This window comes from Phacochoerus africanus, chromosome 8 (assembly GCF_016906955.1).
Source record: "Phacochoerus africanus isolate WHEZ1 chromosome 8, ROS_Pafr_v1, whole genome shotgun sequence".
Classification (NCBI taxonomy): domain Eukaryota; kingdom Metazoa; phylum Chordata; class Mammalia; order Artiodactyla; family Suidae; genus Phacochoerus; species Phacochoerus africanus.
This window is the reverse complement of record NC_062551.1, coordinates 13,509,987-13,537,482: the sequence shown is the minus strand read 5'-3', so window position 1 is coordinate 13,537,482 and position 27,496 is coordinate 13,509,987. Positions and strand designations below refer to the sequence as shown.

At 58.1% G+C, this 27,496-nt stretch overlaps 3 protein-coding genes across 14 annotated transcripts in view; 2 read left to right on the top strand and 1 right to left on the bottom strand.

Annotated features, from left to right (window-relative positions):
* VAC14 (VAC14 component of PIKFYVE complex) overlaps positions 1 to 1,972 on the top strand; it is a 104,461-nt gene extending 102,489 nt beyond the window's left edge. For both annotated transcript variants that reach the window (XM_047789541.1, XM_047789542.1), the window contains one exon: positions 1,378 to 1,972. In XM_047789541.1, the coding sequence (XP_047645497.1) occupies positions 1,378 to 1,458 (81 nt within the window). In that variant the 3' untranslated portion in view covers positions 1,459 to 1,972. The remainder of the gene's footprint in view (positions 1 to 1,377) is intronic.
* A 1,334-nt stretch (positions 1,973 to 3,306) lies between these two features.
* MTSS2 (MTSS I-BAR domain containing 2) lies at positions 3,307 to 25,353 on the top strand. Of its 7 annotated transcripts, none has more exons than XM_047793851.1 (15): positions 3,307 to 3,620; positions 8,469 to 8,530; positions 8,622 to 8,695; positions 9,550 to 9,634; positions 9,714 to 9,805; positions 9,890 to 9,964; positions 10,298 to 10,306; positions 11,232 to 11,389; positions 11,611 to 11,718; positions 12,481 to 12,578; positions 14,042 to 14,264; positions 21,078 to 21,152; positions 21,492 to 21,668; positions 21,847 to 22,012; positions 22,088 to 25,353. In XM_047793851.1, the coding sequence occupies exons 1-15, from the start codon at positions 3,552 to 3,554 to the stop codon at positions 22,864 to 22,866; spliced, it is 2,250 nt and encodes a 749-aa protein (XP_047649807.1). In that variant the 5' UTR covers positions 3,307 to 3,551; the 3' UTR covers positions 22,867 to 25,353. The 7 variants fall into 7 exon arrangements, with proteins under 7 accessions (XP_047649807.1, XP_047649808.1, XP_047649805.1 ...); XM_047793852.1 differs by having other exon boundaries at positions 3,473 to 3,620; positions 14,138 to 14,294; XM_047793849.1 differs by having other exon boundaries at positions 3,473 to 3,620; positions 14,042 to 14,294.
* The window catches only part of IL34 (interleukin 34), a 73,088-nt gene continuing 70,917 nt past the window's right edge, over positions 25,326 to 27,496 (bottom strand). For 4 of the 5 annotated variants that reach the window (XM_047793861.1, XM_047793856.1, XM_047793858.1 and 1 more), the window contains exons 6-7: positions 26,762 to 26,894; positions 25,845 to 26,520 (exon numbers count right to left, since the gene is read on the bottom strand). In XM_047793861.1, the coding sequence (XP_047649817.1) occupies positions 26,348 to 26,520; positions 26,762 to 26,894 (306 nt within the window). In that variant the 3' untranslated portion in view covers positions 25,845 to 26,347. Of the gene's footprint in view, positions 25,536 to 25,844; positions 26,521 to 26,761; positions 26,895 to 27,496 lie in introns of those variants that run through there. The other variant, XR_007136650.1, reaches the window with a different exon arrangement.

Sequence of the window (27,496 nt, the reverse complement as noted above, 5' to 3'; positions counted from 1 at the left end):
GCTGAGTAGGGGTACCGGGGGCCCCTCTGGACTCCAGATGGCACCCAAACCATGGGAGGAGTTCCCACTGCCCCGGTCCTGCCCTAGCAGCCTGGCTGGTCAGAGATGCCTTTCAGGCTCTGCCCATGCATTGGCTGCGCCTTAGCCCAAGAGCCGGGCTCATTGGCGACTGAGCTCCTGGGCCCCTGCTGGCCTCACTTTAGAGGGGCGGAGTTGTAGGTGCAGTGGCCACCCATTGGGCACTTGGGCTGAGTTCTTACATGTCAAGTCTGGAGGAATCTGCACCCTCCCCATGAGGTGGCTCCTGGCAGCAGAGGATGAGGGTGCGGAGTTACAAGCTCAAGGTCAAGTGACTAGGAAGCAGTCATGTTATATTTGGGTCCCGGTCTGTTGAGCTCCTGTGCTTCAGCTGCTGCCTGGACCCCACCCCCACCCCCCATCACTCTGGGGTCTGTTCATGAACTCAGGGCCCAAGGGACAGCCCACAGCCTTCATGAGATCCCTTACCAGGGCCACTATGCCTCGGGCTGGAAGCAGATCCTACCCAGCCCATGCAGATCTGCTTCCAGTGAGGCCAAGAAGGAGGGGAGTCTCTTTGTGAGATTCTCTTCTAGGGTGATGATTAGGAATGGGACAAGGGGATCTAGTCCCCCGGGGTCAGGCTAAACCCTGGGCTTAGAGGGGGACAGCATTGCCCTACTAAAGGGAGCATCGGGCCCATTGTAATTGTGCAGTGCACAACATGCGGTGCAGTACAGAGCCACCTGGGGAGCGTGGTGGCAAGAGAAGTTCTTGGAGCCATCAGCTGCCTAGTGGTGAGACCGGCTCTCCTTCCCCAGGGACAGAGAGTGACTACAGCCCTCTGGGCCCCAACACTCAAAAGCAGATATTCTGCCAGGTTGAGGGCTGTTAGAGACTCTTCAGCCATCCTTCTAGGCTCCAGCCCTAGACCTGCCCAGAGAAAGGGCCAAGCTGCCTCCTCCCCTTCTCCCTGGACCCCGTTCCAGGCCCCAGCTGGCTTCCTGGCTGGCTGCTAGCCCTGGCTTTCACCCCAAAGGGAGCCACTCATAAACAGGAAATGCTTCCCGATGTGATGCCTGCTCTGGGCGCCATCGCCAGCCCACAGGCTGCAGGCCACAGCCAAGCAGCAGTGTGGACCGGTCCTACCAGTGGTGGGGGAGGGGTGCTCATAGGGGTCCTCTTTGGGGCTGGCCGTGGGGGGAAGGGTTGCTGGGCTAGAGGTGGAGCTCCACCAGCCTGTGGCCCTGCCCCACCCCACTGCCCTCCCGTGGCCAGTGCTTCCCACCCCCCAGCCCCCTCAGCAGCCTCCACGCACGCTGAGCCGCTGACGCGGAGTCCTCTGCCCCCTTTGCCCAGAGATGGTCTGAAGGCAGCCCCCAGATCACAGAACGCAGACTCCCTGAGCATCGACTACGCAGAGCTGCTGCAGCACTTTGAGAGGGTCCAGAAGAAGCACCTGGAAGTGAGGCACCAGCGGAGCGGGCGTGGGGATCACCTGGACCGGAGGGTTGTCCTCTGACAGGCCTGGCATGGAGAAGGGCCCGGGAGTGGTCCCCTCTGCACAGCGCCCGAGGACCTGCCTCCGGGGCAAGGCTGGACCCAGCCACCAGCCTGGAGCAGGGTAGGGGGTGGAGGCTCTGTCCACCCGAGCTCCTCTCACGGCCCAGCCCCCCAGGCCCCCGGCACAGGCAGCTGCACTCTGGCATTCAGACAGAGCTGGCTTCCCACCAGGGTGGGCCTGCAGCCTCAGACACCCCCACTTTCTGGATTCAGGTTCTTTCTAATGCCCTCTTGTAAAAGAGCTTGACCTCAGCCCACCAGAGCTCTGACCTCGTGCAGATGTGTGTGTACATAGGTGTGTACACATCTCCGTGCACACAGGGACCAGCACAGAGGCCCATGTGAATGATGCACACCCCCTGCCCCAATAAAGAAATGACAGAAAAGCCTCCACCCTTGCCTGGCCTGCTCCTTCCCATTGGTACCTCCCTCCAAGCTGCCCCGGCACCTTGCTGCCTGTCCTGTAGTTTGTTCTCATGGTGGCCTCAGGATTGCCAGGAGAGGCTGGTCACTCACTGCGCAGTTACCTGCCAAGGGTGTGGGCCTGGGGCCCAGCTCTCACCTCTAGGACAGGCCCCTTCTTCCTAGAGAGCCCCAAGCACTGGCCTGGCCCCCTGAACCCTTGTCTTTCCAGGCACCCATCTGGCTTTTCCATCCTGATTCCCCCCTGGGGGCGTGGGACATCTCCCCACTGGACGGATGAACTGAGGGAGCCTCCAGAGCTGCTGGATGAATGGCAGCTGGGGATGGAAGGGAAGACCCAGACCAGTGCGGGCGTGCCTCCCACATGCGCACCCTTTGATTCGGCTAAATGAGCCTGAGCTCCCCAAACCTATAGGCCAGAGTCCGCCTGGCCCCAGGCTTTGGGAAGATTGGCCTAATGAGCTCCCAAGTGGCTATTGTGGGCCCCTGGAGTAGGAGAGAAGGATCTTGTGTGGGCTTTAACCCCAGAGCCCCAACATAGCCCTGGAAAGGTGGGCTTCCCTGCCTGGAGTCTCCAGGACAGGACCACAGGGTGAACTCACCATGGCCCACGTGCACACACGTGTACCCAGGAATCAGGGACTGGGGACAATTGCCCACCTCTGTCCTGCTGGTCCCACCCCCAAGGAAGAAGGTTCCCTAAGGATTAGGACACCATCGCCCCCAAAGGCCCAGCCTGGGCCCCCCCCCTGTGAGAGGCGTCAGCACTGGCACTGCTTGGAAAAGGAGCCAGAGAACTTCTGGAGAAGGGTCCAAACTCTTCTGTGCCTGGACCCCCGGGCACCGTGCTCCCCTGCTGAGTGTGCTGTATGCATCCTGCAGGACTGCACCCCGAGGGCCCCCTTCCGCCCGCCGCCCTCTTCTAAAAGCGCTGAAACCAGCCCCCGTTCGGCCCGAGACCAAAGGACGGAGGCTGGTTTTGAGCTCCTTCCAGGGGGTGGGCGCTCAACCACGGGTCCCACTCCCGCGAGGGAGCCGGGCAGACCCCGCCTAGCGCCGTCCCCGACCCGCGATGGCGCCCGCGCCCGCGCCCGCCGGACCCGCTCGCCCGACCAGTCTGGCGGTGCCCGGGCTCGGATTTCAAAGCCCGAGCTCCCGGCGGTGAATGGGCCGGCGCTGGCCCGGCCTTTCCCACAGCCCCCTCCCGGCGCGGCGCTGCCCCTCCCTCCCTGCCGGCGGCCCGCCCTCCGTGCGCCCACGTGACGCCCGAGCCTCGGCGGCTCGGATTACGGCCGCCGCTCCAGTCTCCGCGCCGAGGCTGCGCCGCCAGCTGCCCGCGCCGCGCCCCCCGCGCCGCCTGCCAGCCCCGCCGCGACATGGCCCACGCCGCCCCGCGGCGGCCTGCGATCCCCGAGCGCGGCGCGGCCGGCCGCTGAGCGCGGCCCGGAGGCGGCAGGCCCGGCCCGCCCTCGGCGTGAGCGCCTCCGCGGCCCGGGTCCTCGCGCCCTGCCTGCGCCCCGCCGCCACCGCTGCCGCCCGGCCGGAGCATGGAGACGGCAGAGAAGGAGTGCGGCGCCCTAGGCGGGCTCTTCCAGGCCATTGTCAACGACATGAAGGTGAGTAACGGGGCGCGGCGGGAACGGCCGCCCTGCGGGTGCGCGTGTTCGGGTTCAGGTGCGTGTCCCCCCTGGGGACGCGTGGCGGCGGCGGCAGTGCCCTGCCGTGTCCGTGCGCCGCCGTGTTTGTGTGTCCTTGTCTGAGCGCGTCTGGCCTGCGTCTGCCTTGCGCCTGGGTCTCTGGGTGCCCGTCCGGGGGGGTGTGGGTGCTCGCGTGTCGGGGTGTCCGTGGTCCATGCCCCGGGTCGCTCAGGTCGAAGCGCCCCTTGGGGTCCTGACCCGAGCCTGCGCACACGCGGGCTCCCCGCACCCCAGGCCCCCAAACCTTGAATGGTGTTTGGCGCCGGGGACGACACCGCGGCCCTTTACCGGGTCCAGGGTCTCTCCTGCCTCCGCCCCTACCACCACCATCCCCCGCCTTCCCCCGCCCCTGATGGCCCTGGAGCCCAGACAATGCTGTCACCGCCAAAGCAGGGGAAAATAATAAAGCGGGGAACCGTTAACTCCTTCCCTGCCGGCCTTGGCCTCTGCGCCCTCCCCGGCCGCTGCTGCCTTGGCCCCCGGTCTCCCAAAAAACAAGCCCTAGGAAGCTCCGGGACTCCAGGGTCTCCAGGATGAGTGTCCCTGCATCCCAAGGCCTCTGTCCTCACTTTGGGAGGAGGAGGGAGTAGGTTGGGTTGATGCAGCGGCCCAAAGGGAGAGCCTGCTACTGCTGGAGGCTCTCAGCTCCCTTGATTGCCCAAGGTCAGGCTGGATCAGGCCGCCAGTTCCTGGCCCACCCCTGGCTCACCAGGTGGGGAAACCGAGGCCTGGGAATGGTTCAAGGTCATTAAGGAGACTCTTGGACACCGTCCCTGACCTGGCTCCTCACGGTTGATGTAGGGAGTGAGGGGATCCTCTCCAGAAAAGAGGCTGGGGTTGGCAGAGCTGACCCAGGCTGACTAGGCAGAGAGGAGGGCCAGCGCCAGTGACCGAGTGGGGACCAGGAAGCAGAATTTCTACCTTTCTCCTCTGAGGCAGGACTGTGGGGCAGGGCAGAGAACTGGGCTCCCCAGAGGAACTCCCGAGAGCCCCCACCCTCGCAGCGCATCTCACACTCCCAAGTACAGAGCATAGAATCCTACAGTGACATCGCGGGCCCCTGGAGGACACACTAGAGTGCCCCACGCAGGCCTTTTGGGGGGCTTCCAGTGCTGCCAGGGGGACAGCCCCAGGGACAGCTGCCACATCCCTGGCCCCCACCTCAGAAGAGACCCGGAGCCACTGTCACCTGGAGCTACAGGATTAGCAGCATGTATAGGTGCCCCTGCCTACCTCCACGTGGGTGCCCCCTGAGCGCTTCATCTCCTAACTACACCCAGGCCCCTTCTGCCAGAGAAGTTCTGGCCTCTCTCTGCCTTCAGCAACCCCTCCTGCCCGGTGGACATCACAGCCTCGGCACTGGGTTTCCTTCCTGGGACCAGGCCACCCAGACCAGCCTCCCTCAGCCATTCCCAGGGCTGGGGTGGGGGTGGCGGGACCTTCCCACACCCTCCTCGTGCTGGCATCCTCCCCGCAAACACTGCAGAGGGCAGCAGCTTTTGCTCAGAGAGGAGGGGCAGGACTGTCTCCCTCCTTCTCCAGACAGTTCGTGAGGAACTTTGGGATGAGACAGAAGGGAACGGGCTCAGGCTGTAGCAAGGGATTCAGCAAGATTTTCCGACATGTGGAAGCAGACTGGGAGAGGTTTCACCTGGGGTGATGCCAAGTCCTGATATTCCCCTCCCTGTGACACATGGATGTGTTTGGGCCAGGGACAGAGCAGGGGACCGGGCCACCTGGAGGCCGATCATCTGGATTTGGGAGGCATCCATGACTTGAGCCACAAGCAGCAGGGTTTCCGTAGAGGAGGGTGGCCAGGTTGAAGAGACTGAGCTTGCCCGTGGGGCCCACCCGGCCTTCCTGGAGGGCCAGGTCCGGGCCGGGGGAGGAGGGAAGGCTGCACCTCGAGCCTGGAGGTCCTGGAGGAGGGCAAGAGCTCAGGGACAGGGAGGGGGCCCTCGGGACCTCTGCCTGCCTGCCATGCCTCATTTAACTCAGCTTGGAGGCCACTGAAGCCCAGAGAGGGGCAGGGACTTGCTCAGGATGATGGGATTGGGTGCGGCACCCAGGGCGCTGCCTCAACCCCAGGCCGCACCTTCAGCAGAATGAATGGGGCCTCCCCCCAGCACTGGCCCATCCAGAAAATGGGGTCCTCATCTTTGCCTGCCACCCTGAGAGGAGGGAGAATCACCCAGGCATGTAGGCCCTGGCCAGGTGGGAGAGGCTCCGGCAGAGCAGGTTCACGCGGCTGCTGTATCCGCCAGCATTAACCACGCACCTCCCGTGTGCTGAGCGCTGTGCTAGTGCTTTCCATGCCGTCACACTGACCCGGTGACATAGGCACACGTCCCATCCTGGCCTTTACAGGTGAGGAATCAGGCTGAGAGAGGCGGCTCTGGCCCAAGGTCACCCGGGAAGCCCTCTCTCGGGCGGCAGCCTGAGTCGCTCACCTGCACCGCCCACATCTAAACCAGGACCAGGGCCCAGTCAGAGACAGCTTCCGGGGGCCAGCGGCCCTGCAGCCTCCTTGTCAGCCTCATCCCATCCACTCGAGCAGCTCTAATAAGCACATAACCTCTCGCCTTTGGAGCAGCTCGGCGGGCAGAGCTGGGCTTCTCTCCCACCCCCGCGGCCCCTGCCCCCTCTCCATCCTTGCCCACCAGATACTCTTCTCCCCACAGCCCCGAAGCTGGGGGGTCCCTCCACCCTGATGTATAATGACCGGTGACCTTCATCCTCGGTGGCCTTGGGCCAGCCGATTCGTCTCTTTGGCCTTTAGTGTCCAGTAGGAGGGGGGTGATAACGGTATTCATCTCGTCGGGCTGTTGTCAAGATTCCCCGCCGTCGCATAGCGGCCCGGTGCCTGGGCCCCCGCAAGCTCTTGGTCAGCAGCAGCCACCCCTGTTATGAGTGGCGGTGACCCAGAGGCCCTGCTGGCCAGGGGGCAGCCTGGGTGAGGGCACAGGCCCAGGGAAGGCGGAGGACACTCTCCCGGGGCATAGGCTGCTCCAGCCCCTCAGCCGCCTTGCCTCTGGGGTCCTCCTAAGTGGAGGGGGTGGAGGGCTCGGTCCTTAGAAACCGGGGTGCGCCTGTCCATCTGCTCAGGAGGGACTGGACCTGGCCTTCTCCGTGTCCCTCCTGTCCCCTGTCCACTGTGAGAGCCGAGGCTGTGCGGGTCTGGGATGGGATGAGCCTGCCCAGGCAGAAGCTGTGTGGGCCCCAGCTCCGGGACCTGAATGGGAGCAGGGACCTGTCTCTCCCTCGCTTCTCCCAGTCCCTTGCCCTCTGAGACTGGCCCGAGGCTCCTGGGGGCCAGGACAGCTGCCTTTATCTTTTGTTTGTTTATTTTGTCTTATTACTCAGTGAATTTATTACATTACATTTGTAGTTGTACAATGATCATCACAATCCAATCCCCTAACCCCAGCCAGGACAGCTGCCTTTGGACCCCTGTGTCCACAGCATTGTTTTTCCTCCCTGGAGGTCTTAGGGCTGAGGGTGTTGAGGTGGAGGAAAGGTGCCACCTTTCAGAAGGCCCCCAAGGGGGTGCCAGGTCCTTGGAACACCTGCGCTGTGCCCCGCGGAGACATCTCACCCGCACCCTCTCCCTTCCCCTCCAGCCTTTGTGAACTTCTCAAATATTTGCTTTCCCTGGGCACTGGTGGGGCTGGGCTGAGAGCAGAGGGAGTTTCTGAGGCTCCCAGAAGCTGCGCTGTCCTTCCCGCTCCTGCAGGCCGGCCCTGTCCCCAGGGTTCCAGCCTGACAGAACCTCCCTCTGAGGCCTTGGCGACTGGGGTCTCTGTCTTCCTCCTTTCCACTGAAACAGCCTCAGCGTCCAGCCCATCCCACAGGGAAGGGAAGGTCAGAAGCACCTTGGGGCTGGGAGCTTGGCTGGCCCGGGGCTCCCCTTCAAGGATCAAGGCTTCCGCAGGGCCCTGGGGCCAGAACCCAGCAGCCACAAGAGGGCGCATCAGCCAGAAAAGCCCCTGGATCACGCTGGACAGCTCGGTGGCCAGGAGCCTGGCCTCCCTACTGGGAAACCCCCTCCCAATTCAGAGCTTTGGGCCAGGCTGGGATAAAGGCCACACTGTGTCCCCAGGAGGGGAGGGGGACTGGGGGGGTGGAGAAAGGTGGCTCTGTTGGCTGCACAAGGCCCCATTCAGCCTCGGGCCTGACTGTCCTGGGCAGGCTGGCCAGGCCCTGCAGCAGTCCCAGCCTCCCTGGGCCTGGGAGCTCCTGCTGCTGTTGGCCTGGGATGGATAGATGGCCAGGCCGGCAGTAGCTTCTGGGGCAGGGGGCGGGGGGCCTCAGTTGAGACCTCGTAAGCCTGGAGCCCCACCGCTGCACAGTGTGCCTCTGCCCCCATGCCATGCGGACCCTCCTGGGCTGTGTCTGGGATCATGGGCCCTCATGTAGCTCAGCCCACATCTCCTGTCAGGCCACTCGGATCCCTGAGACAGGACCTGCCATTGACTGTCCGTTCCCCTTTGAGGGAGGATGTGGGCCACCACTGCAGAGAGGCCAGAGTTCCTGGCAGGGAGCACTATACAAACGTGCCTGTCCCCAGGGCCAGGCCTTCCTCACGCCCATGGCTCTGTCCTGGGTCCTCTGTCTCCCTAGAGGACCCAGGAGCCTCCCTCCCTGCGGGGGCAGGGCTGCTGTCTCACAAACTGCCCAGAGTATGTTTGGAAGCAGCCTGTGGGTAGCTCAGCCCAGGTAGAGCCCTGCAGCCTTCGTGGAGTCTCACTTCCTCTCTCTTCTCGGCAGAGCTCCTACCCCATCTGGGAGGACTTCAACTCCAAGGCCACAAAGCTGCATTCCCAGCTGAGGTGAGGCTGCTGAGGGTGCCCCAGATGGAGAGGGGGTGGGTAGAAGAGAGGACCCCTCACCCACAGACCGTCCTGCTGTCCATCTCCCCAGGACCACTGTGCTGGCTGCTGTGGCCTTCTTGGATGCCTTCCAGAAAGTGGCTGACATGGCCACCAACACCCGAGGTGGGGAGGGGGCGTGGCTGGAGGTTGGGGATGCCCCAGGTTGGGCTTGGAAGCTGGAAAGGCTGGGTGGAATACGAGCCAGGGAAAGGATCCCAGGCCCAGAGTCGGGCCCTCGAGTTCTGCTCCCTAATGAAATGGGCTTTTTGTGGAGAGAGCCTCTCATCACTAGAAGCATGCAAGCAGGAATGGGTGAAAGGTGACAGGAATGTTACAGGAGGGGTTCCATTTTCACTTCTGGGTGGCTGGCTTGACCCCTCAGCCACAGGTGTTCACCTTCCTAACGGTGAGTCTGACTGTGGCTTCATCTCTCCCGTCCCCATCTGCTGCTCCGGGCGAACACGGGGCAGGCGAATGTTCCCTGTTGGCCTTGCCATCTCCTTTGCCTTCTGGTCCGAGTGACACGGACTGGGGGCCCCTGATCTTTTGGGTGGTGAGAACCGAAGCAGTGGGTGCATGCCTCACTTGCATCTGGGCACAATTGGAGGGGGTTCCCAGTAGGGCGAGAGGGGGTTTGGGTTGGCTTCTTGGTCTTTGGTACGGGCATCTCCCAGCTGGGGTGAAGGGCGGCTCCCGCCCTGACCACAGAGCACTCGCAGCTGCAGGAGGTTGGCATGGCCAGATTGGGCAGGACGTTGGTCCCGCGCAGAGGGGTGGTTGGGTAAATATTGAGGAGAGATCAAATCCCTGGTGGTGGGGGGGGGGCGGGGGCGGGGCGCAGGATTGCGGAATGCTGGGGGCGGGGCGCCGGTTGCGGGCGCAGCCTTCGCGGGCCTGGCGCGCCCCCTTGTGGCCCGCGGCCGGGACTGCAGGAGCCCCGGCGGGCCCCTTCCCACGCTGCGCGCTTGCCTCGCCAGGGGCCACGCGGGACATCGGCTCGGCGCTCACGCGCATGTGCATGCGCCACCGCAGCATCGAGACCAAGCTTCGGCAGTTCACCAAGTGAGTGGGTGCCGCGGGCGGGCGGGGTGTCGCAGGGAGACCTCAGTGGCGGCCCTGACCCTCGCTCCCCCTCCCTCAGTGCACTGCTGGAGAGCCTCATCAACCCGCTGCAGGAGCGTATTGAGGACTGGAAGAAGTCGGCCAACCAACTGGACAAGGACCACGCAAAAGGTGGGGCCAGGGTTGGGGCCGGGCCTCCTGCCCCCTACTCTGTGGAGCGCCCATCACAGTGCTCTTCTCTCTCACTCCCTGCAGAGTACAAACGAGCCCGGCATGAGATCAAGAAGAAGTCTTCGGACACGCTGAAGCTGCAGAAGAAAGCACGCAAAGGTAGAGCCCAGAGCACCCACAGAGGCACAGCCCCCTGGGGCCCCCCTCGGTATCCCCCACTGTCCTCCAGGGTGCCCAGGGCATCGTCCTGGCTGGAGGGGCCCTATCCTGGACACAGGACTCTCCAACCTGTTGGGTGGGGCAGAGGGAGCACCCTGCACCCCAGGCCTGACCCAGGACCTCCGCTCCGAGGGAGGCAGCAGGAGGCCCAACAGGCCCTGGCCCCCCCCAGGCTCCCCCACCCCCACCCCAGGAGTGGCTCTGTCCATCCGGCTGTCTTTCACACATTCTTTCTTTCTGTCTCTCTTCTCCTTCTCCCAATCCTTCCTGTAGAGCTACTGGGTAAGTCAGATGTCCGTCCCTCCAGCTGCTCCTCCCGTCCTTGTCGCATTTGTCTGTCTTCCCCAGCTCAGGGCCATTGGAAGGAGCCGCTCCAGGCCAAGGAGGAGCCAGGAAGGCGGTCGGTCCAGCGAGGGAGGGGCCTGGGGCACAGTCCCCTTGGGGCCCCCAGGGCCCCTGGCCAGGGATGAGTCCGGGGCCATTGCTGGGTCAGTCTGCCAGGCCAAGAGCGGTTGGACTGGGCAGGGTGGGGGGCACAAGCCCTGGCCGCCCCGCCTCTGCCAGACCCACCCCGAGTCCTTACCTGTCGCCTCCACTTGCTGTCTCGCCATCTCCTTTACATCATCTTCTTGCCTCTCTCTGTCTCTCTCGCTGCTTCTTTGTGTCACTCTTGCTGTCCTTGTGTGTCATCCCTTGAGCTGAGCAGGGGCCCACAGAGATAACCCCCCTTCCCTGTGCCCTGGACCCAGCCCCTCGCCCTCCTGGCCCCCATACCCCCCCAGTGGCCTGGCTTACAGCGGAGCCCCCACACTCTGCTTTGTCCTGCCTCCACTCCTCCTCCCTGTCCCACAGGCAGTGAGGGTATCCTGGGAGGTGGACGTCTCAGCCCTTATGGAGGCCTCCCCTGGGCTCCCCTGAGCATAGCTGCTCCAAGGGCAGCCCTGGGGCAGCCCACAGCTCTGCCCACCACAGACCTGGGTGGCTTTGCAGCTTTAGTGTCTTTTTCCTGTGCGCTTGTCTTTCCTCTTTACCTGCTCTGGGGACCAGCCCTTCCACAAGCTCCGGCATCCCGAAGACCCTCCCCGGCCCCCTGGCCTCCAAGGCAGCACACAGCCCCACGGGCAGGCACACCACCACGGGCCTGAGCCATGGATGCAGTGGGTCAGGCCGGCATCCCCAGCGCAGCCTCTCCTCCCAACCCCCCCAGGGAAAGGAGACCTGCAGCCCCAGCTGGACAGTGCCCTGCAGGACGTGAATGACATGTACCTGCTGCTGGAGGAGACGGAGAAGCAGGCGGTGCGCCGGGCCCTGATTGAGGAGCGCGGCCGCTTCTGCACCTTCATCACCTTCCTGCAGCCTGTGGTGGTGGGTCCCCTGGGGACAGAGAGGCATCCTGAGCATCAATCACCATGATTGGGCTAGTTGAGGTGTCCTTGCAAATCCCAAGATCCAGGATTTGGGACCTCCATCAGCCCAGACAGCACTGGTTGGTGGGAAAGGGTGAGGGAGGAGGCCCAGTGTGGCCTGTCCCTCCAGGGGGCAGGGGCAGGGGCAGGGCCAGAGAGGCTGACCCACTGCTCCATCAGAACGGCGAGCTGACCATGCTGGGAGAGATCACCCACCTGCAAGGTATCATCGACGACCTGGTGGTGCTGACCGCGGAGCCCCACAAGCTGCCCCCCGCCAGTGAACAGGTGCGGCCTGGAGATGGGGCCGAGGAGGGCATGGCTTGCCCTTTTGGGGGGACGATAGAGGAGGAAAGGGGATGACATTTGGGGGAAGCAGCTGTGCACAGAGGACCATCCTCTGTGGGGATCCAGGAGCACCTGCCCAGGTGAGGGATGGTGTGCCCAGGACCCAGCGGGGGCCTCAGACGGAGAGCAGATGGATCCAAGTGGCTGGGCCCTGTGTCTGCCCATAGGCTCCCCCTGAGTGATGCCCGCCTGCCTGCCACCCATGCCTCGACACAGATACATCTGCCCCCACGTGCCACCTGCCCACTTCACCCCACTACCAGGTTCCAAGTGCGCTAGGGTCAGTCTTACCTGACAGTGGCACAGCAGAGCCAGGATTTGAACCCTCTGGTGTCCTACATGGTCACTCTGGCCTGGCTCCTCTGCCAAGGACGGTGAGTCCTCAGAAGCACCAGGTTCTCCCATGGCCCAGACAGGGCAGTGTCCCTGAGAAGCAGAAAGGGCACAATCTCCCCAGGCCTTTGCCTAGCCCTCTGGCAGCCCTGCTTCCAGCCCCCTAAGTGAAGAGTTTGCTTACTTGGGAAAATGCTGAGGGGAAGGGGGCTTCATATTCTCAGGGATCTCTTTTGGGGCCTGGTTCTCAACTGGGAAGACAATGGGGGGGCCTCTGGCCCCCACTAGCCCTGGAATGGTGGGGGGTGGTGGTAAGGCTTTCAGCAGCACAGGGCTTCCTGCAGTGACAGCATCCATGCCCATGTCCAGGTGATCAAAGACCTAAAGGGCTCAGATTACAGCTGGTCCTACCAGACTCCACCGTCATCGCCCAGCAGCTCCAGTTCCCGGAAGTCCAGCATGTGCAGGTCAGTGAGGGTTGAAGGGGGTGGGGAGGGGCAGGGGTACCACAGCAGGAAATGAGGAAGGTCCCCAGAAAATGGCATCAAGAATTGCTTCAGGGCCCTAGAATTCACACCACACCTACATCATTGAGGGATCTGTAAGAATAGGGGGAAATATGCTTTCATCACAAGAGTGCTGCTGGTGCAGACATGTGTTGAGGGCAGGGGGCAGGTGGCAGCAGCCTCATTTATGGAGCAATAGTATGCCTCAGGTGCCACGCTAAATTTTACCTTTATGTGCTTGTTTCATGGAATCCCAACACCACCATGTCAGGTTTGGTGGTGTTGCCATTTCACAGAAGGGGAACCTGAGACAGAACCCAGCACCAGGCTCTGCCAGAGCCAGCACACTCGGGTACAGTGATGAGAACCTAAGATGGGAAGAGCCTTGGAGAACATAGGCTGAGGCTAGAAGCTTACTTTGTGGACACTGCTGCCTGGCTGGTTCCTGAGAGCTGGTGCCCAGGCAGCTGCCACAGGCCCAAATCCCAGGCCAGGCTGGCTCCCGAGGTCTTGCCAAGCCAGGGAGAGGCCCAGGGTCTTGCTCAGCTACTGGGCAGACTCAGTCAGGGTCGCTTCCTGGGCGGGATTTGGAGGAGACAGTTGAGACTCGAGGCTCCTCAGCAAGAGGCCAGTGAGCACAGAGCGAGCGAGTTCCTGCTGTGGAGGCTCCTCTGTGCCAGGCACCCTTTACCCCAGAACCACCTTGGCTGGGCACCTGGGGCATGGGCAGTGAGCCTGGCATAGCAGTCAGCCACTCCTGCAGGGAGAGGAGGGTCTGCATCAGCTAGAGGCTCTTCAGACCCCGGGCAGGTGACTGCAGGGGACTCCTGTGACCAGACATGCGGCTGGGGATATTCTGGGTCAGGCTCAGGAGGAAGGCACCCTTTATTGCCAGGAACATGGTCCAGGGATGAAATGGTTGTGAAGGAGGTGAGAGCAACAGTGGGTCCAGGACCCACCCAGACTGTCACTCGCGGTAGGATTAGGATTTGATAGCGAATAGCAGACTTGAAGAAGAGAGTCTGGAAGTGCTCGGACCTGTGGCTGGGGCCTAACCAGGAACTGCCTTGATGCTTGGTGACCCCGTGTCCTCATTGTTAACCTCAGCTCTCCTGTTCCTAATGGCAGAAGAGGACCAGAGAGACTGCCTGGCCCCGGGCACATTCCTGGAGCACTAAGGTGCTCTGGGGACAGGCACTGGGCCAGCTCTGCATTGCAGTCCCCTGCCCAGGCCCCACTCTGTCCCACGGTCCCAGAACTCCCTCCTCTGTGGCACCTGGATCTCAGGACCTTGTAGTCTGACATTGTCTTTTCCTTCCTTTGCCCTCACCTCTTTCCCCAACCCTGTCTGTCACCCACCCCTCCAAATACACCCCTGTGTCCCCCTGTCTGGTTGCTGTGCCCGCCCCCCTTCACTCCCCCAGTGCCCCCAGCAGCAGTAGCAGTGCCAAGGGTGGCGGAGCCCCGTGGCCTGGGGGTGCCCAAACATACTCACCCGGTTCCACCTGTCGCTACCGCAGCCTGGCGCAGCCAGCCACCGCCACTGCCCGCCTCTCCAGCATCTCCTCCCACGACTCTGGCTTCATCTCCCAGGATGCCACCTACTCCAAGCCCCCCTCACCCATGCCTTCAGACATCACCAGCCAGGTGAGGTGGCATCTGCAGGACCCATTCAAGGTGGGATACAGTGGCCTCAGGCCAGTGTCAGGCTATCCACGTCGGGGTCCACCTACAGCTGTTGAGACTAGCCTGGAGGTCCCCAGGGCCACCGCACTGAGGACCAGCTTGAACTCACTTCCTCATGGCTAAGGACATGTGGAAGATCCTGAAGCAGCCAGCATCTGCTTGCCAGCTCTGGGCCCTTGTGACCTCCCCACTGCCCATGCAGACTGTGCGGGAATGGGGGGCCCTAGGAGGCAGCCCCAGGAACCCCAGCACCTGCAGACGTCTTCCCCCTTCTCTACACTTAGGCCAGCTCACTCTGAACAGGCTGGCCCCCAGATCTCTTCAGATGCAGGCTCAGATCCTGCAGGCTCCATGAGATGGAAATAGAGGGACGCAGCAGAGACAAAAGGCGGTCAGGCCACATGCCCAGGGTGCCGTCCTCCGGGTGTCAGGAGTGCCCTACCTGCATTTGTATCCACTCTGCTGTCCCTCCCCTTGTGGCGAGTGCCCCCATTTGAGCTCAGCATTTTATATTCTCCTGCTCTCTGGCCCACGGATGTACCCCTGCCTGGCCAGTCTCTCCTCCTCTGCTGGCCCATTCCTGTCAGCACACAGACATGCTCTGCTATCTTCCATCTTAAAAGCCCTCCTTTCCTGCACCGTCTCCTCTGGTGACCTCGTCTCCTTCACAGCAGACTTCTCAGACGCATCCACACTGCCTGTCTCTACCTCATTTCCCATTCACGCCTGTCCCCTTCACCTGTCAGTCATTGAAAAACTAGAATTGCTCATTTCCCCCATATAGTTCTATCCATGTTTGCTTTCTATATTCTGAGACTACTGTATTAGGTGTATACAAGTTTTAAGTTGTTAGCTCTTCATTCAATTCCTGGCCTGGGAACTTCCCACATGCAGTGGGTACAGCCAATGCAGAAAAAAAAAAAAAAAAATCCAGCTCTTCCAAGTGAACTGAATCTCCTAACATAATGTAGTGGATCCTCTCTTTTGTACAGCGATAGCTACTTCAGCTTTATTCTGTTTAGTATTTACAGGAGTTCCCTGGTGGTGCAGCAGGTTAAGGATCTGGAGTTGTCACGGCTGTGGCTTGGGCTGCAACTATGGCATGGCTTTAATCCCTGGCCTGGGAACTTTTGCATGCCTGAGGCCAAAAAAAAAAAATCTGTATCTATACACTCACATGCACACTTATTTATATTATCATTTTCTATCTCTTAGCCTTTGTTTAGTCAGGGGCACCCTAGAGCACATGGAGTTCTTGGGCCAGGAATCAGATGCAAGCTTCACCTGTGACCTGTGCTGCAGCTGCGGCTACACTAGATCCTTAACCCACTGTGCCTGGCTGGGAATGGAACCTGCGTCCCAGCACTGCAGAGACGCCACCGATCCCACTGCATCACAGGGGGAACTCCTCTATCTCTGAGCTTTTAAACTCACAACATGCTTGAGATGAATCTCTTTTAAACAACATATGCTTAAATTTTCTTACCCAATCTGACAGTCTCTCTTGACATTTTTAGTTCATTTATATTTATTATGATTACTGGCATATTTAGACTTCTTTTTTCTTGCTGTTCATTCTGCTTTTTCTGTGCTGCTTTTGTCTTTTCTTACTTTCTGTTTTTCCTTTCCCCATTATTTTCTTTCTACTGGATTTTAAGTTATACTATTTATTTCACTTCTTTTACAGGTTACCTTGAAATTTTACCAAGCATCCTTAGCAAGATCACAACCCCACCTCCTGAACAATGCAAGCACCTTAACATATATATTTAACTTTGCCACCCACTCTCTCCCCTTATAAGCTGTTACATGTTATTCTCTCCCTTTTTGAAATCATTCCTACAATTCACATTTTTCTTAATTTCATCATTATTTTGTACATGACAGTGTCTGTTTAGATTTACCCATGTGTTTATACTTTTTTTTATACCATCTTCCTTCTGAGACCACTTTCCTTCTTTCTGAAGCAAACTACATCCTTTAGAAGTTCTTTTAGAATGGGTCTGTAGCAGTAAACTCCCCATTTGGGGGGAGTTTATCTGTAAACACATATTTTTTTTACCCCTCTTTCTTGAAAGTTAGTTTTGCCAGGGACACAATTCTTGGGTGACAGTTATTCTGTCTCTGTTCTTTGAAGATATTTTCCCCACGTCCTGGCTTCCATTTCTGGTTGAGAGGTCGGCTGTCTGTCTGCTGTTGTTGTTACACCTTTGTCAGTAATCTGACCTCTTTCTTTAGATTTGCTACCATGTGTCTAGTTGTGGATTTGTTTTTATTTAACCTCACTTGATATGCTTGTGTTCTTCTATTTATTTATTTTTTCGTTCTAGGAATTTTGAGCCATTATCTCCTTATTCTTATTTCTCTTCTTTCTGTTCTCTCCTTCTGTTTTTTTGTTGTTGTTGTTTTGTTGCCGGAGGCCAGCTCTGGCGGCCAGGGAGTGTACGCTTTTCCCGATAGGAGATGGACAGCCTCTTTGTCCCTTCTTTCAGGGCGCTGGACTGCTCAAATTTTATTGGCATAAGTGGTTGATTATATAGACAGTTTCTAACTACAGATTACATCACAGTGTTAAAAGTACATTGGTTAACTTTTACATGGTACAGCAGCTATACATCATGTTCTAAGATCTTTATCTTAACTAAACTTCGTGGGTACAATTTAGGGGCAATTAGGTACAATACATCATGTTTTAAGATCTCTATCTTAACTAAACTTAGTACAATTTAAGGGCAATTAGATACAATACATCATGTGGAAAGGAGGAGACTCAGTACAAATCATCCCATGGCCAGCCAGTCTTTACAATTTGAAGAGGTCAAGACACAAGAATTTGGCATTCGCAAATCTTGTTTTTAGACTGGTGCTTATCTTTAAAGCGTTGTGGCAGGGAGACAGTGTAAGAAAATATAAACCAACTTAACTAGCTATCACTTAAAAGCTTTTAAAATCAAGGACAAAACTCACAGCTAGTTTTCTTGAATAATATATGTCTAACTTCTATGAACCTCATTAACATCCTAACTCTAAAGTTTACTATATAACTAGTTAGTAGATAAATACTATGTTTTAACTAAGTTGGACTTAAATAGGGGAAAGTCCTTCAGGATGAAATTCTTACTATATTATTGTTGTAACTTTGTTAAATCACAAATCACCACAGGAAAATAAGAATGGAAAATAAGAATAATAAGTAAATAATCAGGAAAGTCTGAGGAAAACTGAATAACAAGTGAATAACAGAAAAGACTAAGTCATCCATGGACCAGTCCCCGCTCAGTAACACAAAAATGGGAAATTGTTTCCTGGAAAAATCAGTTCCCCACATTGTCTTCTGGGGCCTGTCCTCGGAATTCCACCATAGAGGCAGACGTTTCCTTGATTAGGAATTTAGGAATCTGCCCTCGGATTTTTTTTTTTTTTTTTTTTTTTGATTAGGAGCTGGTCCTCGGAACTGCACCATTCAGGCAAGCTCCCTTCCTCAGCTCCTTGTATCTTCTTGGTTCCCCTCCCCACATTTTGTTTTTTTGTTTTGCTTATTAGGGCCGTACTCCTAGCACATGGAGGTTCCCAGGCTAGGGGTTGAACCGGAGCTGTAGCTGCCGGCCTACACCACAGCAACACAGGATCCGAGCCATGTCTGCGACCTACACTGCAGTTCACGGCAATGCCAGATCGAGGCCAGGGATCAAACCCACAACCTCATGGTTCCTAGTTGGATTCGTTCCTGCTGTGCCACGACGGGAACGCCCTGCTTCTGTATTTTTCATGTGTCAGACCACTCATGTCAGCACAGCAGTGGCTTGTTGCTGTTCCACATCCTCAGTACTCCTTGGTGTCCCCATTTTAGCCATTCTGGTAGGTATTACAGTGACGGGGCCCTGTGTTTTCAGTTTGCATTTCCCTGATAACCAGCGAGGTGGAACACCTTCTCGTACTTTTAAAGGCCATGTGGATGGCTTCTTGCGAAGGACCTGTTCAAATCTTTTGCATGTTTTTCTACTAGATGTCATTTTCTTGTTGATTTGTAGAACTTTTAGATTGTGGATACAAGTCTCTAATCTGCTATCTTGGAGTTCTCTTCATGGCTTAGTGGTTTAATGAACCCAACTAGGATCCGTGAGGATGTGGATTCGATCCCTGGCCTCACTCCATGGGTTAAGGATCCTAATGTTGTCTTTTAATGACCTAAAGTTCTTAATTTTATTATATGTCCAATTTCTTTCTATTATTAGTGCTTTTTCTGTCCTGTTTTGAGATATTTTTGTGTACTCCAAGGTCACAAAAATGTTTTCCTCTAAAAGCCTTTTTGTTTTACCTTTTTTTCTTTTGATCTGCAGCTCATCTGGAATTGATTTTGTGTGTGGTAGAGGTCATTTTTTTCCATACGAGTATCTAACTGACACTTACTCAAAAGACCATCTTTTCCCACTGCAGTGCAGTGTTGCTTTTGTCTGTGCATGTGAAGCTGTGACTAGAGTTTGTATTCCATTCCACTGGTTGATTTGCTGTTCTTGGACCAATACTACACCGTCTTAATTATTGCAACTTTGTAAACTTTCTTGATATCTGATAATGAAAGACCTCTAGCTTTCTTATTCTTCAGTATTACCTTGTCTGTTTTTTGGCCCTTTGCACATCCATATAAATTTTAGTTTCAGCTTGTTAGTCTCCACTAAAAACAAAGACCATCTGGGATTTTGACTGAGATTACATGTTTCTCCATTTATTATGGCTTTACTTTCAGTATTTTGTAGTTTTCATGTGAAGATCTTGCACATCTATCACTGGATTTGTTTCCCCTGGGTATTTGAGGTTTATTGGTGCTATTTTAAATTATTTTGGCTTTTTCACATTCCTGTGATAGCTGCTGCTACTTGATTTTTTTCCTGTATGTTGATCTTGTATCCAATAACCTTCTTAAACACACTTATTAATCCTATTAATTGTAGATTCTTTTTGGAGTTCCCATAAGGTGCAGCAGAAATGAATCCAACTAGGAACCATGAGGTTGCAGGTTCAATCCCTGGCCTCGCTCAGTGGATTGAGGATCCGGTGTTGCCGTGAGCTGTGGTGTAGGTCACAGACGCGGCTCAGATCTGGCGTTGCTGTGGCTGTGGTGTAGGCCGGCAGTTGTAGCTCCGATTAGACCCCATAGCCTGGGAACCTCCATATGCTGCGAGTGCAGCACTAAAAAGACAAAAGACAAAAAAAATTGTAGATTCTTTTGAATATTCTACATACAGAATCATGTCTTTTACAAATAACCATTTTCTTCATTTCCAGTCTCTTTGCTTGTTACTTCTTTTTCATGCCTTATTGCACCGCTAGGATTTCCGGTGCCAAATAGAAACGGTGATAGTGGGCATCCTTATCTTTTTCCAACCTCAGAGAAGTATTGATATTTTTGAGATACTCTTATCAGATTAAGGAAGTTCCTTTCTATGCCCAGTGAATACGTATTTTGTTTTTCATGCATGTTAAATTTTTCCCACTGAGTTTTCCAAATACTTTTTCCCTTTTTTTTTTTTTTTGGTCTTAATTATATTGGTAAAATTCTAAATGTATTTATTTCCTTGAGTCCTCACGTGTAGAGTTTTGTTTTTTATGTTGGTCATTTTGGTTCATCATTAACTGTAAAAAAAAAAAAAAAAGGGAGTCTAAATCAGAATGATTTGGAGAACTTTATTTGGTGCAGAATCTGGAGAGGTGCTACTGACCGATACCCTCCTCAGTAGGGTGAGCTCATCACCTGGCCATTTGCCCAGCCTCTCAGCCACAGTGCCGAAGTCAGCCTCTTCCCTGAGGACCATCTTGGTCCCGTTTCTGCCCTTGCTTCTTCTTCTTTTTTTTTTTTTTTTTTTTTTCATTCTTTATTGTTTGAATTGAGGGGCCTCGCAGGGTACCTAGTCCCTGCCACTGTCCAGAGCAGGAGCCTCCCAGGCACCCTGGGTTCCATCTTCAGTGGGCTTCCACCCTCAGCATTCTGTGAAACTCCTCTGGAGGTCTCTGCGGACACCCCTCCGCCTCATCTGACGGACCCCCAGCAGCCTCAGCACTGCTGATCCTCCTTCCCAGGGCAGGTTCTTCCCCTGATTCTGGACGAGGTTGTGGCTTGTGGTCTTCCTCCAACTCCACCAGCAGCTGCCGTCACTCTCCTTTGAGGGGCCTTCCCCCTCTTGCCCAGCACTGAAAGTCAGCTTGATGTCCTTGAACCTCTTCTCTCACAGCCCTCATCCGGACTGCCTAGGTGACCTTCTTACGTCCCATGGCTGCTGGCTTTGCGGCTCCAAGCCTGACTTCTCCCTACACTCCAGACTTGTCAGTACAGTTGCACCTGGGCATAGATACCTAACAGGCAGCTTAGCCTAAGGCATGCGGATGGAACCCTGGACTCCATTCCTCCCCCGTGCCCGACCTGCTCAGAAAACAGTGACCCCATCAAACCAGCCGTTGAAGCCAGCACCTCACATCCCTCCTTAGGGTCTCTCTCTCCCCCTGCCCACGACATCCAGGCCATTAGCAGCCAGCCCTGTTCTTAATCCTCAACGTGTGCGGTTCTTGCCCTGGGCTGGCGGGTAGGTCACTGACCATGGCGTGTGCTCTGGGCGCTGCATTCCGTTGCAGACGCTCACGGCCGTGGTCCTGGGGTGTGAGGGGCAGGGTGCTGAGTGAGAAGGCCCTGCTGCATGCTGCTGCTGTGACCAGATCTATTCTCTCCTCTCGTCCGGCCTCCCCACCCCGTCTGCCTGCCTGCTCGCCTCTGCGTGGCAGAAGTCCTCCAGCTCTGCGTCCTCCGAGGCCTCAGAAACCTGCCAGTCCGTTAGCGAGTGCAGCTCTCCGACCTCGGTCAGTGCTCCCCACCCACCAGGGCATGCAGGGAGGGCCAAGGTTTGACCAGAGGGGTGTGCACACAACACCTGGTCCCCAGAAGACAAGCCACCCGGGCACCACCACTGCAGCCACTCCCCACACACTCACATCTTTCCCTCTTGGGGCTCCTTCTCCTGCCCCTGGGCCTGGCAGGACTGGGGTGTCACAGCATCCTCTGTGTTCTGCCATTGGCCATGATCCTGAGCCTGAGGTCCCATCTGGGTTCAGAAACCCTGAATCCCAACTTCACAAGGGCCCTCTTGGCCATGGGCAGCAGGACCCAGGTCCTCCTAACACACCTGTCATGGTCTGCAGGACTGGACCAAGGCCAGCCCTCACGAGCAGCCCTCCGGCACCACCCTGCAACGGAGGAAAGACCGAGTGGAGCTCCTCCGAGACACAGAGCCAGGCCCGGCCAGCGGGGGCGCCCTGGGCCCCAGTGGAGAGGAAGCCCCGCGACCCCGCATGTCCCCTGCCACTATCGCAGCCAAGGTAAGCGGCAACTCCCAGGTAGCCTCGCCAAGGGCCCCCCTTCACTCCCAGGTCAGCGCCAAGAGGCCTGGCAAGGGGTCCCAGGGCTAGCTCCAGCCGCCTCTCGGGGCCTGCCTGCGGTCTAGACTGAAGGGGAAGCGGAGAGCGGGGCTTCACTCTGCAGTCTTACCACCCCCAGCACGGTGAGGAGGTGTCCCCCGCGGCCAGTGACCTGGCCATGGTGCTGACCCGAGGCTTGAGCCTGGAGCACCAAAAGAGCAGCCGGGACTCACTGCAGTACTCCAGCGGCTACAGCACGCAGACAACCACGCCCTCGTGCTCCGAGGACACCATCCCCTCCCAAGGTAGGCCCTGGGGTCCGGGGGCAGGCGGCTGACCCTTCCTGAGGCCCCAGGCCCATTCCCTCCCATGCCCCGCAGGCTCCGATTACGACTGCTACTCAGTGAACGGGGATGCAGACACGGAGGGCCCGCCCGAATTCGACAAGTCATCCACCATCCCCCGCAACAGCAACATCGCCCAGAACTACCGACGCCTGATCCAGACCAAGCGTCCGGCATCCACCGCGGGGCTGCCCACCTCCGGGCTGCCCACCGCCTCGGGCGCACCCCCCGGCGTGGCCACCATCCGCCGCACACCCTCCACCAAGCCCACGGTGCGCCGTGCACTCTCCAGCGCCGGCCCCATCCCCATCCGGCCGCCCATTGTCCCTGTGAAGACGCCCACAGTGCCCGACTCCCCAAGCTACCTGGGGCCCACGCGGGCGGGCAGTGAGGAGTGCGTCTTCTACACCGATGAGGCCGCCTCGCCTCTGGCGCCGGACCTGGCCAAGGCCTCCCCAAAGAGGCTCAGTCTGCCCAACACGGCCTGGGGCAGCCCGTCCCCCGAGGCAGCCAGCTACTCCGGGCAGGGCTCCGGACTGGCTGCTGAGGACGAGGAGCAGCAGCAGCAGCTGGCCGCCAACCGGCACAGCCTGGTGGAGAAGCTCGGGGAGCTGGTGGCGGGCGCCCACGCCTTGGGGGAGGGCCAATTCCCCTTCCCCACTGCCCTGTCAGCCGCGCCCGTGGAGGAGACGCCCACCCCACCCCCAGCCGCCACCAGTGACCCCCCAGCTGAAGACATGCTGGTGGCCATCCGGCGTGGGGTGCGGCTCCGCAGGACCATCACCAATGACAGGTCGGCGCCCCGCATCTTGTGATGTTGCCAGCCTCCCACCCTCTGGCCTGCGTGAGGCAGGTGGCCCAGCGGGCGGGCAGTGGCCGCTCAGAGCAAAGGCACAGTCAGGAGAGAGCAGAGCCAGGCAAGCTTTTTTTTTTTTTTTTTTTTTTTTTAAAGTCACACAAGGCAAAGCCACTTTAGGGAAAGAGACACCCAGCTGGGATTTCAGCATTTAAACAAGAAGTGACTTCTCTAACAAACCTCACCAGAACAGAGCCTACAGACCTTGAACTGGATTTGGAGCCTGTTTCCTATTTTCTTGCCTACTCCCGTTCCTCCTTTCAGGCCCGGCCGTTTCCACATGTCGGGGAGCCCCGGAGCCGTGCTCCCTGCCCACCGCGGAGGGGCCAGGCCAGCCTCTGGCCATCCCATCGGCCTGGCTGGGCCCACAGGGCCACGGCTTAGCTAGCCCGGCCCAGCTTCTCCCCATCTCCCCAGGGTCGGAGCCCTCGGCCTTCTCCGAAATGCTGGTCCCTCCCCGCGGACGCAGCCCCCTCCCCTTCCCTGGGCCTCTCCCAGGCCCCTCTCCCTCAGGGAGGCAGTGTGGCCGTGGAGGGTCAGGGGCCCAGTCAGCCAAGCATCTGATTTGACCTGAGAGCACAGAGCAGCTGGCGGTCTGGGAGGTCGGTTGAAGTTAGGAATGAGCCCACCCATGGGAGAAGGGGGCCGCAGGCCTAAGTCAGTTCTGTGGGGAAGAAACACAGGGAGCTTCTGGAAGGAAGCTGGGGATCCTGAAGCAGCCTCCCCTTCCCCCAAGGTGTGGCTGAGGTAGGGGCTGGACAGCAGGGAAGGAGTCCAGAGGCCTGGGGGGCATCTAGTCCCCCAGGAGCTGCTTTCGGATCCCACTGTCATTTGGGCACATGGAGACTTTAATTCCAGTAGCACTTTGGTCATGGTTTCGGCCACCTTTGGGGGCTTGGGGCTGGAGTTAGAGTTGGGGGGAGGGTTCTTTTGTGAATATGTAATAAAATGGAGCTGACTGGACAAGGACTACGTGTGGGGACAGGGTAGTGGGGACAGGGTGTGTCCAAGAGTGCCTGAGGGACAGGGCGCCCCACCGTGGCCTGGAGGGCCCATGGCAGGAGGGGGAGGGCCAAAATGGCTCTCAGAGGGCCACTGTCTCCTCCTGCGGCTGGAGCAAAGCCAAAACCAGTTTGGAAAGGGCTGGGCCTTCTGCTGGTCTGCTGCCGACCAGGGTCGGGGGTGAGGGAAGAGCCAGGGGAGATTGGCTTTGACTCTCTGTTGTCAGAGGAGATGCCATCCCAGGGTGGCCCCCCGGCATCCCTGTTCTGTGGGGGGGAGGGGGATGCACCCTTCTGCCCCCAAACCGTGTCACGCCACCTCTAAGCAGGTAAAAGTATGTGTGCCAAGGGCGAGTGGAGGGCTTCTTGTGTTGCCTACCCCCCCCCGCCCCCCACTAAAGGGCAGCAGGGTCATGGGGCAGGGGCCTCCCGGGGTCAGGAGAGCTGGCTTTTCCTGGTCTGGACGGGGCTGGGGTTCCTGGCAGCCCTTGTGCCGGGAACTGGGGGCCAGGCGGGGCGGCAAGGCGGCTCTGGGGACCCAAGAATACCCCTGAGTGGATAGAGCCCCACGGGGCCCCCAAAGGCGGGCGGAGAACGGTACCTGTAAGTCGCTAGGTCTGAGAAAGGAGCCTTGCGGAACGCAGCACACCTGGAGGAGGGTCCGGGAGAGGGCGGGCCTTCGGGCGGGGAGAGCGGGGCCGCTTTTGAAGCCTTGGGGGCGGGGCTTGCACTGCCCTCCCCCCAGGGCTTGCCCAGGTGGGCTGAGGTAAGATGCAGGTCTTATGAGCAGGGTAAGGGGCCGTGCGGTGGGTGGGGGTGTAGCTGAGTCCCCAGGAGGAAAAGCTTGCCCCCTGGGGAAGAGGGTGGCTTCCGAGACCCAGAGAGGGGGTGGGTGTGGCACAGCTGCCCCCCACACCCATAGTCCAGTGGTCCCCTTCCCCTCCAGGCCACCCCGGGGCTGTACATAACTCCTCCATCCCCCGAGCACCTCTCGTCCATTTAGTGACCACCTTGTAGGCCCACCCCTTTGGGATCTGAGCCAACCATCCCGCATCACAAACTTTGGTTTGGGGGACTTCTTTATGTTTGTTTCATTTTTCTTTTTGTACAGAAAAACATTCTTTTCAAAAGCGTCTTTTGACTGAAGTAACTTTCTGGTGCTGTTGTTAACTTGTTCCTTTTTTTTTAATTTATTTCCCCACCACAGGCTTCCCCTCCGGGTTCCTACTCACATTTTCTTCCCTCCACCACTCGCCCCACCCCCACCCCTCCCATCTGAACCATTTTGTTTCCTTTCTTTCCATCCTTTTTTTTTGGGTAAATTATCCTCTTCTCCCCACCTCCCCACCACAACTCACTCTCCCCTTGATTTAAATAGTCACTGCTACAAGTAACAAATGCACTGTGAAGATTCCAGTATTAATAAAGTTGTACTGTAATTAACACCCTTGCCTCGCCTGGCTTCTTCCGCTACTGCTCACCCGCGGCCCCTGCCCATCCAAGAGCCCGGCCTGGGGGCAGGGGCACAGGCTCCTTGCAGGGCTCCGTGTTGAGGGGGCACGAGTGGCCAGGTCTTACGCCAGGGCCCATGCCTTTGAATGCCTCAGCTCTGTCCCTGGTCTTGAGGCTGCCAGAGGGAGGGAGAGAAGTCGGGTGGCCAGGAGGCACTGTTGGGAATCAGCCCAACAGCCCCCCGCCCCCTCAGGCTGCCCTAGGTGTCATGGGCTGGGGCAGGGCTCAAAGGAACTCAATCCTTCAATTACCTACCAGTCCAGGTCCCTGGCTAAGGCTCCGACCTTGCCAAGTCTGAATCCTCAGACCCAGGCCCAGGACTGGCCAGCCCACTCCCCTCCTGCCCCCTGTTCTTGGCGGCCGGAGGGGAGAGCAGCCTTCTCCAGGTCACCCTCACAGAAGCAAAGCAAACCAAACCACAACAAACCAAAACAAAGCAGGTGTTTAATAGAAAAAATAAAAAGAACTGTGGCAAGATGTGGCGTTCGGCTCTCCCCTCTCCCTGGCCTTGTGGCCTTCTCCCCGGCCTTGTGCATTCGTGTTCCCCCCATGCCCACCTGGTACAGCTCTTGCCTCTTCAGGCCTGGGAGACGGTCAGCACTGCCTTCAGGGAGGGGGGCAGCCCAGGCAGTGCCAGGAGGGGCTGTAGGCTCTGTCTTCATTCACTTTCAGGTGCCCCCAGCCTCCAGTGCTCCAGGTGAGACCATGGGAAGTACAGAAGGTGAGAAGCTGAGTCCCTCTCAGGCCCCGAATCCCCCTCAAAAGAGAAACACCCTCCAAGGTCTCCTCTCCCAAGGGGGGCTCTCCCCCACCACCCAGCAGGCTCAGGCCCAGTCAATCTTTGCAGGAGCTCCTCCAGCTGCCCCACTCTAGTCACCATACAGGCCACTTGGCACAGGACACCTTTGCCCTGGGCCCTCAGCAGCTTCAGGGATCCAGGGATCCAGCCGTGGGTCCTGGGGAGCGGGGCAGGGAGGTGGGGGGCTGCTGGGGCAGAGGGTACAGCTGGGCGGCCACACACTGTGACGAAGGCTCTGGGCTGTGAGGCTGAGGGCTTGGCACCTCACAGTCCTGCCAATTTAGGATGGAGCTGTGTTTACCTGCAGGGGACATACACATACACACACACAAATAAGACTCGGGAGTGTCAACACCCACCTCCATCCCCAGACCAAGCCACGTCGTTCTTGTCCCAGTACTCAGGGCCCATCTCAGCTTCCAGAAATGGCCCGTAGCCCTGGGAGCAGAGGAAATACAGAGGAGGGTCCCAGCCCTGCTCAATGACCTGGGCTCAGATGCCTGGTGTCTTGCCCCCAGACCCAGCCACCCAGGGCCTCTTACAGCAAGAGCAGTACAGCTGCTCCATGACCCGGAAGCAGTTGTCCAGCAGCGCTTTGGGCCGCACCAGCTTCAGGCTCCCAGGGGCACTCAGGAGGGACAACACGGCTTCCACCTGGGGGCTGATCTCTACACCCTGGAAGGGAAGAAACCTTTAGGACACAAGTGCCGCGCCCCGGCTGCGAAGCGATCCCAGGAGGGCTGCGGGGGATGTCCCCTTGGAAGGAAGACAAGACTTCCTGTGACCAGGATGCCTGGGAGCAATCAATTTCTCCCCCTCTTACTGCAGGTGCCATGTTTCCTGGGAGGGGCCCCTTTGACGCCCCTCACCCATGTAGAATTCACAGAGGCTTCTCTTTTTCCATCCTGGGTGCAGGCCAGATAGGGAGAAGGAGGCATCCTTACTGCTCCATTCCAGGCCTGGCCAGCCCAACATAAGGAGTTTCTGTCCCAGAGGCACTGTCCTTCAGGAAGCAAAGACCCCCAGTGACTCCAGAGAGAAGCACCCTTAGCAGGGTCAGCTGTATCATGAGGCACAAAGTGACTGACCTGGTGGGAGGGTCTCTGGCTCCAAGCTCAGAGGCTCCTCCCACAATGCCCAATAAAAGGAACACGGTGTGGGGAGCACCAGACATGGTGGGAGGGACTAAGCAGGGCCAGACATTGAGCAGGAGGAAATGTGAGACCAAAACTGGGGAAGGACCTTCCAAAAAGTGAGGCGTGCTGGGCTGAACTGTG